Source organism: Malaya genurostris, chromosome 1 (assembly GCF_030247185.1).
Source record: "Malaya genurostris strain Urasoe2022 chromosome 1, Malgen_1.1, whole genome shotgun sequence".
Taxonomy (NCBI): Eukaryota; Metazoa; Arthropoda; class Insecta; order Diptera; family Culicidae; genus Malaya; species Malaya genurostris.
In genome coordinates, this window is record NC_080570.1 from 54730737 (window position 1) to 54744979 (window position 14243).

Consider the following 14243-nt stretch of genomic DNA (forward strand, 5'->3'; position numbering starts at 1 on the left):
GGTCCCAGTTTGTAGATTTGGGATTACGATATATGACAATATCAAATTTAACGTTTGAATGATCAAAAAAGATGTACTTATGATCAGACAACGAAGGTTCGAGCTCATCGGAGACGAACCAATTCACCAACTCATGCGCAATTCTATCAGAGCAGAGAGTTACGTCCAAAATCTCCTCTCTTCCAGATCTCGCAAAAGTTGAATGATTTCCTGTATTGACTATGGCGAAGATTGGTTATGCGGTAAATATTCCGAACAATTGACATATTTCCTGTCTATGCCATCAATAGTCATACCAACTGTGACAGCACAAATATCCCGAGTTGTGAGCTCCGATATGAGAGAAACATCGAGAGCACTATTTGCAAGTATGCATGCTCGCGGCATTTCACGTGGATTGGTGATACCGTTCTTGTTGAAGGCAACAAAGACTGGGTTTAACAATTTTCCAACGTAGAAGTTTCCCCTTTGGAAATATGGTTCTTGAACCAAAGCTATAGAAGCTTTACCTTCTTGCAGAAGTCTGGATAAATTCATAGTTGCTGTACGTTTATGCTGGTGATTGATTTGAGCTGCTCTAACCATTATCAATTAAAGTAACGAACACTCCATCTCCAGAACTTAACGTACAACAACTAGAAGAAACCAAATATATTGGTTTATAACTTTGGTTGATATTGACTTATAACTTGATTTGGTGGACTTATACCACCGGTACAGGTGGACCGTAGCGTTATTCTTAGCGGCTATCTAGGCTGCTCAGAAAGGGAAGTTAACATTGGTGGACAACTTCCATGGATGGCCGAGCAGCCAGTAGCAGCCACAGTTCGGGAAATTAAACTAAGGAATTAGTGGCAATGATATTCGGGAAAGCCTTCTCGTGCTTGACTAACCAGGTCGAGGCTCGAAAATACGACAACTGGCTTGACCAGTTCCCTCTACATTGAATCTCCAACCTGGGCTTCTTTTCACTAGTCGCCAAAGTACGGATAAAAAATTCTTTCTTTCTCGCAAAATACTCAAATTGTCACCGCACTAACACGATACAATGTGCTCACTGGATCAAAAGAGTTTTTTTTATTATCTTAGAGAAAACTATGAACATCATCTAGCGCAGTGATTCCCAAAGTGGTCCCTACAGCCCACCAGTGGGCACTAGCTCATTTTTAGTGGGTAGTAAATAGTGGGCTTCGTTGCTTAAAAAATCTTTCTGAGAAAGGCTCTGATCAAATGTATTTATGACAAGTTTATACAGAAATACGGGAAACTTTTCAATATTATTGCTTACGATGTCAATAGTGAATCTTCAATTAATGTGAAAATTAAAAGTAAGCAAATGAAAACTTAAGTGGTGTTAATATCAAAAATTGGCCAAATAGGAAAGAGTGTGGATAGTTTAATTATTTAATTACACAGAAAGACCGAAATCAGCATTTTGGCGAAAAAATTAGTTGATTTCCTGATTTTAGTTAGTTATTTTTTGAGACAACTAAAAAAAACTTACTTTTGCTAATCTAGGTTTTTTAATTCTAGTTCCCTTAATAATAATAAAATATTTGTTGAAATGGCTATTTTTTTAGTTGAATTCAACAATTAAACGTGCTGTCATTTCTTAGCTAAGGCACGCTTCATATCCATTCAACTAATTTTTTAGTTGAATTAGAGAAATAAAACGTTGTTTTCAACCAACATAAATGGTTGAATTGGTTTCTGCAATTAGCAGCTACATGGCGCTCTGTCACCGAAAAAACGTTAACACCGTAATGACTACTAGCCACTAGATGGCACACTACTACGTTAACACCGTAATGACTACTAGCCACTAGATGGCACACTACTACCGAAAAAAATTTCAGTCGCGGTTATCTTTTCTTTATTGGCAGGTATAAATACGATGTTGTATTGGAGAAAAAGACATAAGCAAAACATAAACTCTTACTTCTAAATCGCTGTTTTCTTCATTCGACTTCGCGGAATCGACTCTCTCACTGAAAACTTTGAGCACTCGGAAAACAAAAACCGAATACAAGTAAGAAGATACAAAAAACGTCATTTGACGTGTACAATTAGAGTGCAACATTCGAAACTCACTTCACCGTTCCGCGTAAAAACATAATTACCCACAATCGCTTCAAATGCGCACAAATTCTGAATAAATACACTTTCCACTGACAGTTTACGTCATCTTTACATATCGGTTTAGAAATTTATATATGGATATATCGTAACACATGCGAAAAACATCTAAACAATTTGCAAGCAGTTTCAACAAGACTGTCCCTTTTAGCTTTTTAATGAATTGTTTTGCTTTGACACTTCTCATGAATTTTCGGCTAATAAACTTGTTAATAAAACCAATTTAGTTTTTGTTTTCTTTGTGCTGTGCTTCAGTAATAACGGTGATAGATAAATAGAAACAAATTTTCTGATTTTAATAACGGAATTAGTTGTCAATGAGAATTTCGTGTTGGATTGAAATATTGCTGGTTTGTGTCCAGAAAATTCGCCAACTAAACACATTCTCTTAAAATAAGAGTTTTTTTCAGCAAAGTAAATTCTCAATTTTAACTACTTTTATAGTTATTTTGGAAATTTTGTTGTTAAAATCAACTAATTCAAAAACAGTAATACGAATTAGGCGCAGAGCTAATTTCGGTCGTTTCGTGTAGAACTTCAAATCATATCTATGTTCCACATTCAATCCGTACAAAATTCAAGAAAAAATATTCACTCATGCATTTTTTTAAGAATTGCGAATATCCAGGCCTTTCGTTTGACTTCTTCCATCGTGTTTTGTATAGTCTCCTCATCAGATAATGCCAGTTTGTCTAGAATTGCATCTCACTGACAATAGTCTATTGTTTCTTATTGTGTTTACGCTTGACAATGTCTCAATACATTTCTATTTGGCGGTGCTTTGACGTCTTGCAAAAGTTCTTCTCATCTAGTGACCGTAAAGCATTGCTGCTCAGGAAACCAGTTTGTCAAAGTGGCTTGCACGATTGAGTTTCAAACAATCTATTTTAACAATAATTTATTCTCAAATGAATGTTAAGCATGACTTTATGGATGAAATATCAGTTTTGATCAATTTTTCCCCAACGTTTGATGGAAAATTGCCTACATTTTATGAATGTAGATTTTAATTTTCCGGAAAGATAACTAGTTTTACGACAACATTCCATATCCATTGCCTTTCGCGTGTTAAATAAAAGATTCCTATTTTGTGGGTTTACTTATAAAAGGTACGTAAATCTTTATATCGCAATAATTTCTACATGAGGAAATCCATACAGGAATGTGATTGTTGCTAATCAAATGTGTTGTGGAAGTAAGCTGAAACTGAAAAAAATTTTCTCGAGCATTTTTAAGGAAAACGGTAGAGTTCTAGACTAAGATTTTCGCTTTTCTTAAATTGCAATTTTAGGCAGAATGAACTGATTGGTTTATTTTCCAACCATATGGAAGATTTATTGATTGAAATCAGGAAAAGAAGCGCCGGAATTTGTTTTGACGCAAACATTGCTGACATTACTCATACGCAATGCAAGGAGTCTTGCTCCTTAACGCTCATGGGGAAATATATTTCCCTTCAATAAAAATCGTTATCGATTCTCTTCATTATTATTAAATCGATATGTTGTTTTTTACTGAATGTTAAAAAAACTTATTTGCAAGGCGACAAATATGTTTCTGAACGAATAAAAAAAAGAACTGTCAAACGACGAATAAAAAAAGAATTGAACGAATAAAAAGAATGAACTGTGTTCATTGCACTAAAAACGTTTGTGCAAAACGACGCATAGACCAAAGCTCAGATATTAAATTTGTTATGTGCAACGTCCACTTGTGCTAAACAAGTACACGGAATCGTTTCGTAGAATACCATAACTAACTATTTATTTTACTATTCTGATAATTAAAGCAATTAAATCAATAAATTAAATTACGATACAAAAAACCCAACTCTTCGTTTATTCATTTCTGAGGATCATGGGGAAAAATATTTCCCATGAAATTATAGGAAACTTATGCACCCTGCTATGTTTTTCTGGTGATATTCTCTTACCTTACACCCACAATAGCTAAAATATTGTGTTGTACTGACATATTTTGTCCTGGACATCTTATGGTCGTGAAAGGGTTAAAACCTTTAAGTTTTAATTCATAGTCAAGAAATTCTTGTAAGTCGACAGACCTGCTAGATTTTTAGTTCGATGCACGATTGTAGACGACATTACTTGGATGGCGGAAGTTAAGGTTCTGCTTGTAATAAATGGTCACTCTTTTCGGCACTGAGTAGGAGAGTGTATTTAGTGCTTGAGCGAAAAATAGGTATAAAGCGAGAAGACTAGAGTTTGATGGACAGAGAAGATGTTTGGATGTATGGTATCGGTCGGATGACGGCCAGGATGTAGATCATGTTCGATGTACGCTGTACCATGTATGACTGGCGTTTTCAAGTGTCTATTCCAAGATTCAGAGTGGCTAAATGGTAGCGCGTATGCAGGAAATGCATAAAAACGCAGCTTTGAGTCCTGTCTCTGAGCGTATCTTTTTCCAATAATTCATCTTTTCTGGTAGTTTTTCATTCATTTGGCTTCTCCAATATATGTTTCCGCTCAGTCATTGCAAAAACTGAACTTAGTTATGGCGGCTTTACGTTAAACCAACTAAAATAATAAATCACAATAAGAGATGCCGAAAGTTTTCATATTCTCCGTATCTCGCCCAACGACAGGCTAATGATGGTGATCTGTAGGAACACTGGACTCATTTAAAATTTCCTCCGAAGGTCTTCATTTCAAGATTTGATGATATTTGAATTTTGATATCCTTGTTTGGATCCGTCCGTCTTCATATCCTATTGAAGAAGATTCAATGTAGTTTTGGTTACCGAATCAAATATAACCAATTAATTTTCTACTCACTTGCGAGATTTTCTAACAATCGTAGAACCAAATACTAACAAAGATAATAAACACAATCATGCACATCTCTATCACCAAAACTTAATTTTTGTCCTTATTTTCCCTTCTGAAAGACTGTAAGTCGCAAATATACTGTTTGATCTCAAATGTTTTTGTTTTTGTCTCTCACACAAGAAGTAAAACTGAAACTAGAAATGACTCAATAAGTTACTTTTGTACGAACAGCAAATAAAAATTCACAATGTTATCCACCTTTGCCACAAGAAAACACACCTATTGCAGAACTTTTCTCCATTACCCAACGAAAAGAGAGCAATTCCAGAAATGCTTAGCAGATCATCAGATTCGATCTTCTCCGATTTGGATGAAACTTTGTACATGGCTACGGTATGGCAAACCATAAGTTTTGAACCGATGGAGAGGTCAATCCGACTCACGACTGATTTTTAAAAAGGGCGTATGTATTTTTGCATTTTACAAAAATTGCCTTTTTCAAATCGTTGTAACTCGGAAACCATTAATTGTAAAAAAATGGCGTTCAGGAAGAAGTTGTAGGGAATCAATAGGGCACTCTAAAAAAATATACTCTGAAAAAAAAATTGTTTTTTTTTCTCAATAATTCCAAAATGAACCAAAAAAATTTAATTTAAAAAAAATCAGGGTTTCGATTTTTTTTATAGTTTTTATTTTAAAGCCTAAAGATTGATGGCTATCCCATCCGTGCCTTTTGCAAAATGAAGAAGTTACAGCTAATACAATTTACAGATATATTCGAAATTTCAAGTTCTCGTTGAAAGATAATCATTTAAACAGTAGAATATTATTCTACAGGTTAAAGGCAATATATTTGTTCATGATATCCTTTCTTCTAAAAGTAGCTGTTCTTGAGATACTTGGATAGTTAATTATAACACCATTTTTTATATTTCCATGAATTGTTTATTTGCTTGCTATATCTACAATTATTACATGTACATGAATAATTGACCTCTCCATCGGTTCAAAACTTATGGTTTGCCATACTGAAGCCAAGTGCAAAATTTCTTCCAAATCGAAGAAGGTTGATTCTGATTTTGTCATTTTTTCGTCTACTCATTCCTGGAAATGTTCAAGACGGTCTTCAGGTATGACCAATAAAATGAAAATAATATCCGAAAACTGGCGTCACACGTTCTTAGAGACAGTTATAAATCAGCAACCTTCTCCAATCCGGGGAAATCGTTCTGTCAACTTAACTACTGTGGATGTGATGAAACACTACTTCCTTGTAGAAAAGAACTTGATATTTAATCTGATTGTGTGCCTTTTCTCTACCTCTCGAATCTCTATTCAGTTCTCCGTCTGAGCAATTATATGTGAGATTTTTGTTGTGTCTCTCTATTGACGTCTATTTTACCTACCCAATGTTTAATTTCTACCGTGTAGAAAATTATAATGTGAACCATTTATATCTATTTATTTTTGAAAGACAACACTCAATTAACCAGCAGTGCTTGAAAACAAGCAGAATTTCTGAAAGATCGAGCTGCGAGCTTTGATTAGATAAAAAATATTTATATTTGAATCTCAAGAAAAATGCAAAAATGATAAATCGATTGCCAGAGAAATTATAATTTTTTGGTGAGCAGTAAATTTTGCGAACCACTGATCTAGCAGAACATCATTTCCTCTTCGCTCGATATTAATTTTATCTCTTTTATAGATTATTCTCAGTGGTGCACCGAAGAAATTTGACACTCGGGACAAAATCAGAGATTTACCGCCTCCATCGTTGATATAGTATAAAAAAAACTACAAGGATCAGCCCCATGGGGTTGTTCGAGCCATTGATATGGAACTAGGCTACCAAAATTTCTAATGATCTACGAACATTATTTGTTTAATAGCCGACAAAATTTCACCAATATCCCAAAATGTATGCAATTATATCTTTGTACATACTTTCGATACGATTTTGATAATTAAGCTTCTCTTCGCCAAGCTTGTGTTCAAGTTTTTTACGCAAGCAGTTATTTTTATAGCGTTAAATTTCTCTACCATTCTGTGATTTCAGTTGAAGCGATAAACTTTTGCTCATTATCAATCGAGTTCATCTTATATAAATTAGAAATTAATCTTAAGCACTCAAAATTTATCCTGTCAATTTCTCAGGCGAAACGACATAACATAGAATTTCATCCGAGCTTGCATGACACAAGATCAGAGCATACCAATTAAACCTTCAAATCATTTTATGGCTCGCTACTAATCAAAATTTCAAACATATATTAGTGAAAATACGTGATACTTGATACGTTCAAATCGAAACTTAGAAATATTTCCAATCAAATGATGAAATAATATTAATAATAGATACAAAATATACTGAGCTGTAAGTGTTTAAACCTAACCTTATTTGCACCCCTATATAGAAAATAAAGATGTGTTCCACGTAAAACATAATTGTAACAATCTGGATGTGACTATCACTTGATGTGAAAAAAATTTAGACGTACTGAACATCAAATGCAATAATTTTCTGTTCTCGAGAAATATTGCAAATAAATCACACGTTATTAAATCGAAACAACGTATTGGGCAGATTACATCACCTTAACTGAAATCTGTATACGATTTTTATAGGAATTTATGTATCTTTTCGTGTAATATTACCACCTTTAGAACGAGCTCTCAAAAAAGAGTAATTAGAGTCGATTAAGTTCATAGCTGAGGAAAACTGAAATGAAATATGCTTCTTTTTTTTTTGTATATCGTTTTAACTATGTGTAAAGATCCTTGGTTTTACCATTTTCCATTACTTTTTTAAGGAATTCTGTATACTTTTTGTCCACGCTTGACAATTGTGTATCATAAATTTTTAGTTGTAGAATTCTTCAAATCGAAGATGGCGGCTTTCAGTTTGTATTTTCGAGACGGATTTGACAAGTAAGTTATTGACATTAACGTCAATGCCTAATATAAATTTTGATTGGTTGTTGATTTGTCAAATTTAAATGAATTTATGAATTGATTTAAACATAATATTGTTAACCACCTGATTCAACCCTCCCGGACTTCTTTTTGTGGGGTTATCTAAAAAGCAACCCACTTAGAAAAAAACGTTCAACGGTGGTCCTTCATTGGTCCAATACGTTGTATCATTGGTCCAATGAAAGTCCAATCAATCGTTCAACGGGAGGCCAACACGGGTCCTTCGTTTGCCGATTTTGAAACAGACCGTTGAACCGAATGCCATTTTTTTCGTTCAACAAACCCGGCAGACAGAGGTCCATTGTTGAGCCATTTTTAACATGAGGAGTTGGAGCCCCGTTGGACTAGTTTTACTGCAGAATTTCTGAAGTTTTCTCCACTCATTTGTTTAAACTAACAATACATACCTGCACAATACTTCTACTTCACGTAGAATAACAACAAATTTTCTTTCTATGTAAAGGTAAAACTTAATTTTCACACTATTTTTGCAAGAGAAAAAACAACAACAAACCGTTCCAGCAAATTGAACGAATATTTCGTGCAATATATCGTTCAACAAGCGATCAAAAATCAACAAAATTGAACGGCCTGCTGAGAGGGAAGGTTTACGCCAACAAACCTCAAACGATCAACTCGCTCAAGGCAAGCATTCGTGCTAAAATCGACACTATCAGAACTAATTGACTCAAGTGGCACGTTCCCCTAGTTATTTGAAAATGTTTGCCTTTACTGATGATGGGCTTATTTTCTCCGTGGGTGTGTTTGCTCCGACCTCCTTTACTTAAAGAAAAAAAAAACAATGTTTCAGTTATGAACTTTCAATCAACGGCAGTAGAGGAAACTGTTTTATCGTTTTTGATCAATGGTTCCTATTCTGTTCTATAAAATAAACGAAATTTTCCATGTTTCTTTTTATTGCGATACTTCAAAAAAGAATTTAACTTCCCCTCTGTAAACGCAACAACTGCCTACGCATTGGCTTCAAATTTGTCATATTCATACAAGTCCTGTGTGCTGCAGAGAAATTAATTTATGGCGGGTACCGTAAGAGGTGCGGTACGGATAAATTTTTCTAATTACAATGCGGAGATTCCAGCGTCCGCCCACTTCCGCACTGCGAAAAAACTCCACTCACACTCTACTCTCTCTCTGATCTCGCAAATCCATCGACTATGGAATATATTGCGCTTTCCATGATTTGCCTAGTTGCTGTGTCATTCGATTCAATTTGACTTTTTCTGGCGTTTGAGAAAATGGAGGAAAATAAAAAAAAACGTCGTTAAAAAATAACTGCCTTTGATACCATCACAGCCAATAATTTCCGTCACTTGCGTGTTGGGAGCAAAACGTGTTCAGCAATCCGCATACTCCATTTAATATTCTTAGCCGTAATCTATGGAAAAGTCATAAATAGACAATTCCAGGATGTCGTAATCGAATAACAATTCTATTTCAATCTTCGCCGGAAATGCCTAGTGGTATTTTGTGTGCACAGCCGACGAAGAAATAATTCCGACCGAGCTCGGAAAGCGGCCGACAGAGCCGCTACAACTGTGAGGCTTAGTTTTTATTCGAGCTCCTGTTTAGTACGAAGTATTAAAGAGATAGGCCCAAAATGTTTGTGATTCTTTGAAAATATACTAGCTTCATCAGAGGCATTTTGATTTCATACCCATGAATAATAACATTTTCCTTTTCCAGCAACAAGACCCATACGAAATAACTCATGTGATTGCTTTTCCCTTCTTGTCCCACAGAAAACCTACCGGACACGTGACACCGACGAGGAATGTTATCATTTTGCCTCGGAGATCGATCCAGCACAAATGAGCCCGAAGCGGAAACGGTCCTCGTCCCAGCTTTCGACTGCAACCACGACATACGTGACCCATTTGGGTGGTGGTGGTGGTGCTATGGGCTCCTGTAGTAATGCAACCGGCACCGGAGACGACCGTTCGAAGCCTCTCAAAAAGAACCACAAGAATGGGCACTACGAACTAGTCGACATCAGCTCGATGGAGAAAACCGCATCCTGCTCCATGGGCAGTGTGGGAACTGGAGGTGAACCGGACGGGTCCCAGTGCAGCCAGCCGTCGCAGCAGCAATCGCCAGCGATAAAGCGAAGTTCGTCGATGCACTACAAACTGGCCACCACGACGGAACTCTGGTCGTCAGCCAATAACGTTTCCAATCAACAACCAAAGCCACAAACGGCAAATCATCCCGGCGGTCTGAAGCGAACCAATACCATTAGTAACTCAATTATGGCGTCGACCACGTCGTCGGTGACTGCCGGACGCAATATGCGCATCCATCAGAAGTCACTTTCGTCGCGTATTCTGTCAATGAAGCGCGAGAACAAAACGACTCAAACACTCAGCATTGTCGTTGGCGGGTTCATCGCCTGCTGGCTGCCCTTCTTCATCAATTACCTCCTGACGCCGTTCCTGCCGAAGGAACTGGCCGCACCGAAGCTCGGCGAATTTTTCACCTGGCTCGGATGGATCAACAGTGCCATCAATCCGTTCATCTATGCATTCTACAGTGTCGACTTCCGAGCGGCCTTCTGGCGGCTGACGTTGCGGCGATTTTTCCGAAACAGTGAAAAAGCACCTTTCTCCAACATTCACAACATGTCAATGCGAAGATAAACGGCGGCGAAAACCGGCATCCGAAGATAGCGATCATTCATTATGTGTCTGTGTTTATGGTCAGCTTTTAGGCTAAGTTTTTCCGGTCGCAGGGGAGCACGAGAATGGCTACTTGTATCGTCGTAGGTTTATGCCATGCCATGCCCGAGCGCATTATCTCTTCTTTTGTCGATTCTATCGATGTCATTGTTGCTGTAGTTGTACGTAGAGCTGTGTGTGTGTGCGAAGTAAAGTGACACAAGCATTGGTATCCTTTTCTGCGAAGGCTGTAATTTTGCTTCGGAAGGATATTTCTTATTTTCCTGCTGAGTACAATAGTTTTTAATATCGATAATAAAGTTATGTATTGGTAGTCTGAACACTTATTTTATATTGTCAGTCTGATGACAGTCATTTCGTTTTTCCTCGAAGATATACTGAACTAGGTATAGATTAGCGACGAAATTTGTGTTTGTTTTCTTTTTTTGTTCAGACGAAGACAATTGTTCTTGTATTTTATCTGCTTTGACGCGGTGTCAGACTGTCAGACTGGTGAAAATTTTGTGGACTCAGAAAAATTTCATTAAAAGCACGTTTTATTTGACCTATATTATAAACAACAAGAGAGTAGGAGGCCGATACAAAAAATGCATTCGTTCGCAAAAAATAGTAATTCTAATTAGATTGTTACTATTCTGACTCCTGGCTAGTGCTCATTTTTTTCTACGAAAATTAACGACACCGAATATAATACAAAGATCTAAAGGTGCGTTATTCAGATCCTTGGCAATTGAAGAGATCGTGGAAGTAAATTAAAATGAAATTTACTATTTTGTCAATTACTCTTAATTAAATCAATGCCATTGTTTCTTGCGAACTCTTTACTCTAGAGCAGGGGATAGTAACCATTGGCTCTTTAATTCTACACGCAAATATGATTTATTTTGCAAAAATAATATTCAAAACATGTTTTAATCCATTTTGCGGTGCCTCAAGTAGCAATCCGTAACGAGTAAGTTCAAACAATGTTGTAACAAGATCACGAACATGTTTTTTATATCACATCTAGACTAAAACAAGGTGACTGCATTGTTTCTTCATAAGAAATAGTTTTTTTAAGTTTGAAGTTTTAGATTTAATTCTCGTTACTTATTTTAAACATATTTTTAACTACAGCTATTCTTTTCGCTACTAGTTGAAAATTAGATTATTCGACGTAGCGAAACCATTATGAACACATAAAAGTATGTTCAAATCGTTACTGTAAATTGATGTAGCGGTAACAGAGATATAAGAAGTGTATCGAAAATAGACTATCCACATACATTTGTGTAGTACGCCTGTATTTGTGATGGTTATTATTATTATTATATCGTTTATTTACCCCCGGTTTTAACCTATATTTGTGATGGTTTTGCCTTTCTCTATAGAAAGGTATTAGAATTGCTGGAAAAACCGACTTTCGAACGGAGCCTCGGAGACCCATAGTGTTATATACCATTCGACTCAGTTCGACGAGATCGGAAAATGTCTGTGTGTGTGTGTGTGTATATGTGTGTGTGCACTTTTAGAAGATATTTGAACGCGCTCAATTTTCTCAGAGATGGCCGAACCGATTTTAACAAACTTGGGCTCGCTTGAAAGCTACTGTCAGGCCGTTGATCAGGTTCGAAGATCAAATGGTTGTGACTTTTGGTTCCAGATATATGATGGTATAAGTGACGTAACCGACAAAACACGTTGATTTTTACCGCTCTTATATATAAGGGTGCCAAAATTTTGGGATCAACTCTATTTTCGTAAAGTTCTAGTGCTCAAAAGTTTAAGCACCTCGAAAAAAGCCTTCATGCAAAATTTGACCTAAATCGGACATGCTTAAGGGGTGCTGCCCGGTGGTAAAGGTTTGACAATTTTCGACCTTGAAAAAGCACCATAGGGGGGAGTACATGAAATTTCCAAAATCGAAAATTTTCTTTGATGCCAAAACTCTTAAAACTGCATAAAACATCGAAATTCAGTGTCATCTCGAAAAAAATTTTTTTTGAAAAAATCAACTTTCTGGGACTTTTCATCGTGCTATTTGAACGCGCTCAATTTTCTCAGAGATGGCTGAACCGATTTGAACAAACTTGGGCTCGTTTGAAAGCTACTGTCGGGCCATTGATCAAGTTCGAAGATCAAATGGCTGTGACTTTTGGTTCCGGAGATATGATTGTATAAGTGACGTAACCGACAAAAATCGTGCTATTTGAACGCGCTCAATTTTCTCAGAGATGGCTGAACCGATTTTAACAAACTTGGGCTCGTTTGAAAGCTACTGTCGGGCCGTTGATCAAGTTCGAAGATCAAATGGTTGTGAGTTTTGGTTCCGGAGATATGATCGTATAAGTGACGTAACCGACAAAAAGCGTTGTATTTGAACGCGCTCAATTTTCTCAGAGATGGCTGATCCGATTTTAACAAACTTGGGCTCGTTTGAAAGCTACTGTCGGGCCATTGATCAAGTTCGAAGATCAAATGGCTGTGACTTTTGGTTCCGGAGATATGGTTGTATAAGTGACGTAACCGACAAAAATCGTGCTATTTGAACGCGCTCAATTTTCTCAGAGATGGCTGAACCGATTTTAACAAACTTGGGCTCGTTTGAAAGCTACTGTCGGACCATTGATCAAGTTCGAAGATCAAATGGCTGTGAGTTTTGGTTCCGGAGATATGATCGTATAAGTGACGTAACCGACAAAAAGCGTTGTATTTGAACGCGCTCAATTTTCTCAGAGATGGCTGATCCGATTTTAACAAACTTGGGCTCGTTTGAAAGCTACTGTCGGGCCGTTGATCAAGTTCGAAGATCAAATGGTTGTGATATTTGGTTCCAGATATATGATGGTATAAGTGACGTAACCGACAAAACACGTTGATTTTTACCGCTCTTATATATATAAGGGTGCCAAAATTTTGGGATCAACTCTATTTTCGTAAAGTTCTAGTGCTCAAAAGTTTAAGCACCTCGAAAAAAGCCTTCATGCAAAATTTGACCTAAATCGGACATGCTTAAGGGGTGCTGCCCGGTGGTAAAAGTTTGGCAATTTTCGATCTTGAAAAAGCACCATAGGGGGGAGTACATGAAATTTCCAAAATCGAAAATTTTTTTTGATGCCAAAACTCTTAAAACTACATAAAACATCGAAATTTAGTGTCATCTCAAAAAAATTTTTTTTTCGAAAAAATCAACTTTCTGGGACTTTTCATATTTTTTCTAAGCCCCAAAAAGTCGATTTTTTCAAAAAAATTTTTTTTCGAAATGACACTAAATCTCGACGTTTCATGCAATTCTAAGCCTTTTGGCATCAAAAATTTTTTTTCGATTTCGAAAATTTCATGTACTCCTCCCTATGGTGATTTTTCAAGATATATGAAAATTTCACTAAGTGGACTAAGAAGGCTTTTTTTAGATTAGCATCACTGTTCTCATACAAATAGGCAACGCAAATGTCAAGCACTAGTTTGGAAAAATGATGCTGACTGTGTGACATAAACACTGAAGCATGCTTTTGTGAACTACTCGAATCAATCTGAATCAATTGGCGTCTAAAATTATTTAATAAATGTATGAAACATATTTTCATGAGATTGTTATGAAAGAAGAGAAAGGCATTATCACACCACTAGGTGGATTAAGAAGGGTTTTTTCTTTTTGGAAGCGTTTTGG

General features: G+C 36.5%; 1 protein-coding gene across 1 annotated transcript in view; it reads left to right on the forward strand.

The window, feature by feature from the left end:
- Positions 1-10905, forward strand: part of LOC131439834 (probable G-protein coupled receptor No18) — a 252025-nt gene extending 241120 nt beyond the window's left edge. Inside the window, exon 7 of the mRNA XM_058611008.1 lies at positions 9662-10905. Within this exon, the coding sequence (XP_058466991.1) occupies positions 9662-10555 (894 nt within the window). The 3' untranslated portion in view covers positions 10556-10905. The remainder of the gene's footprint in view (positions 1-9661) is intronic.
- Positions 10906-14243: the final 3338 nt, after the last annotated feature.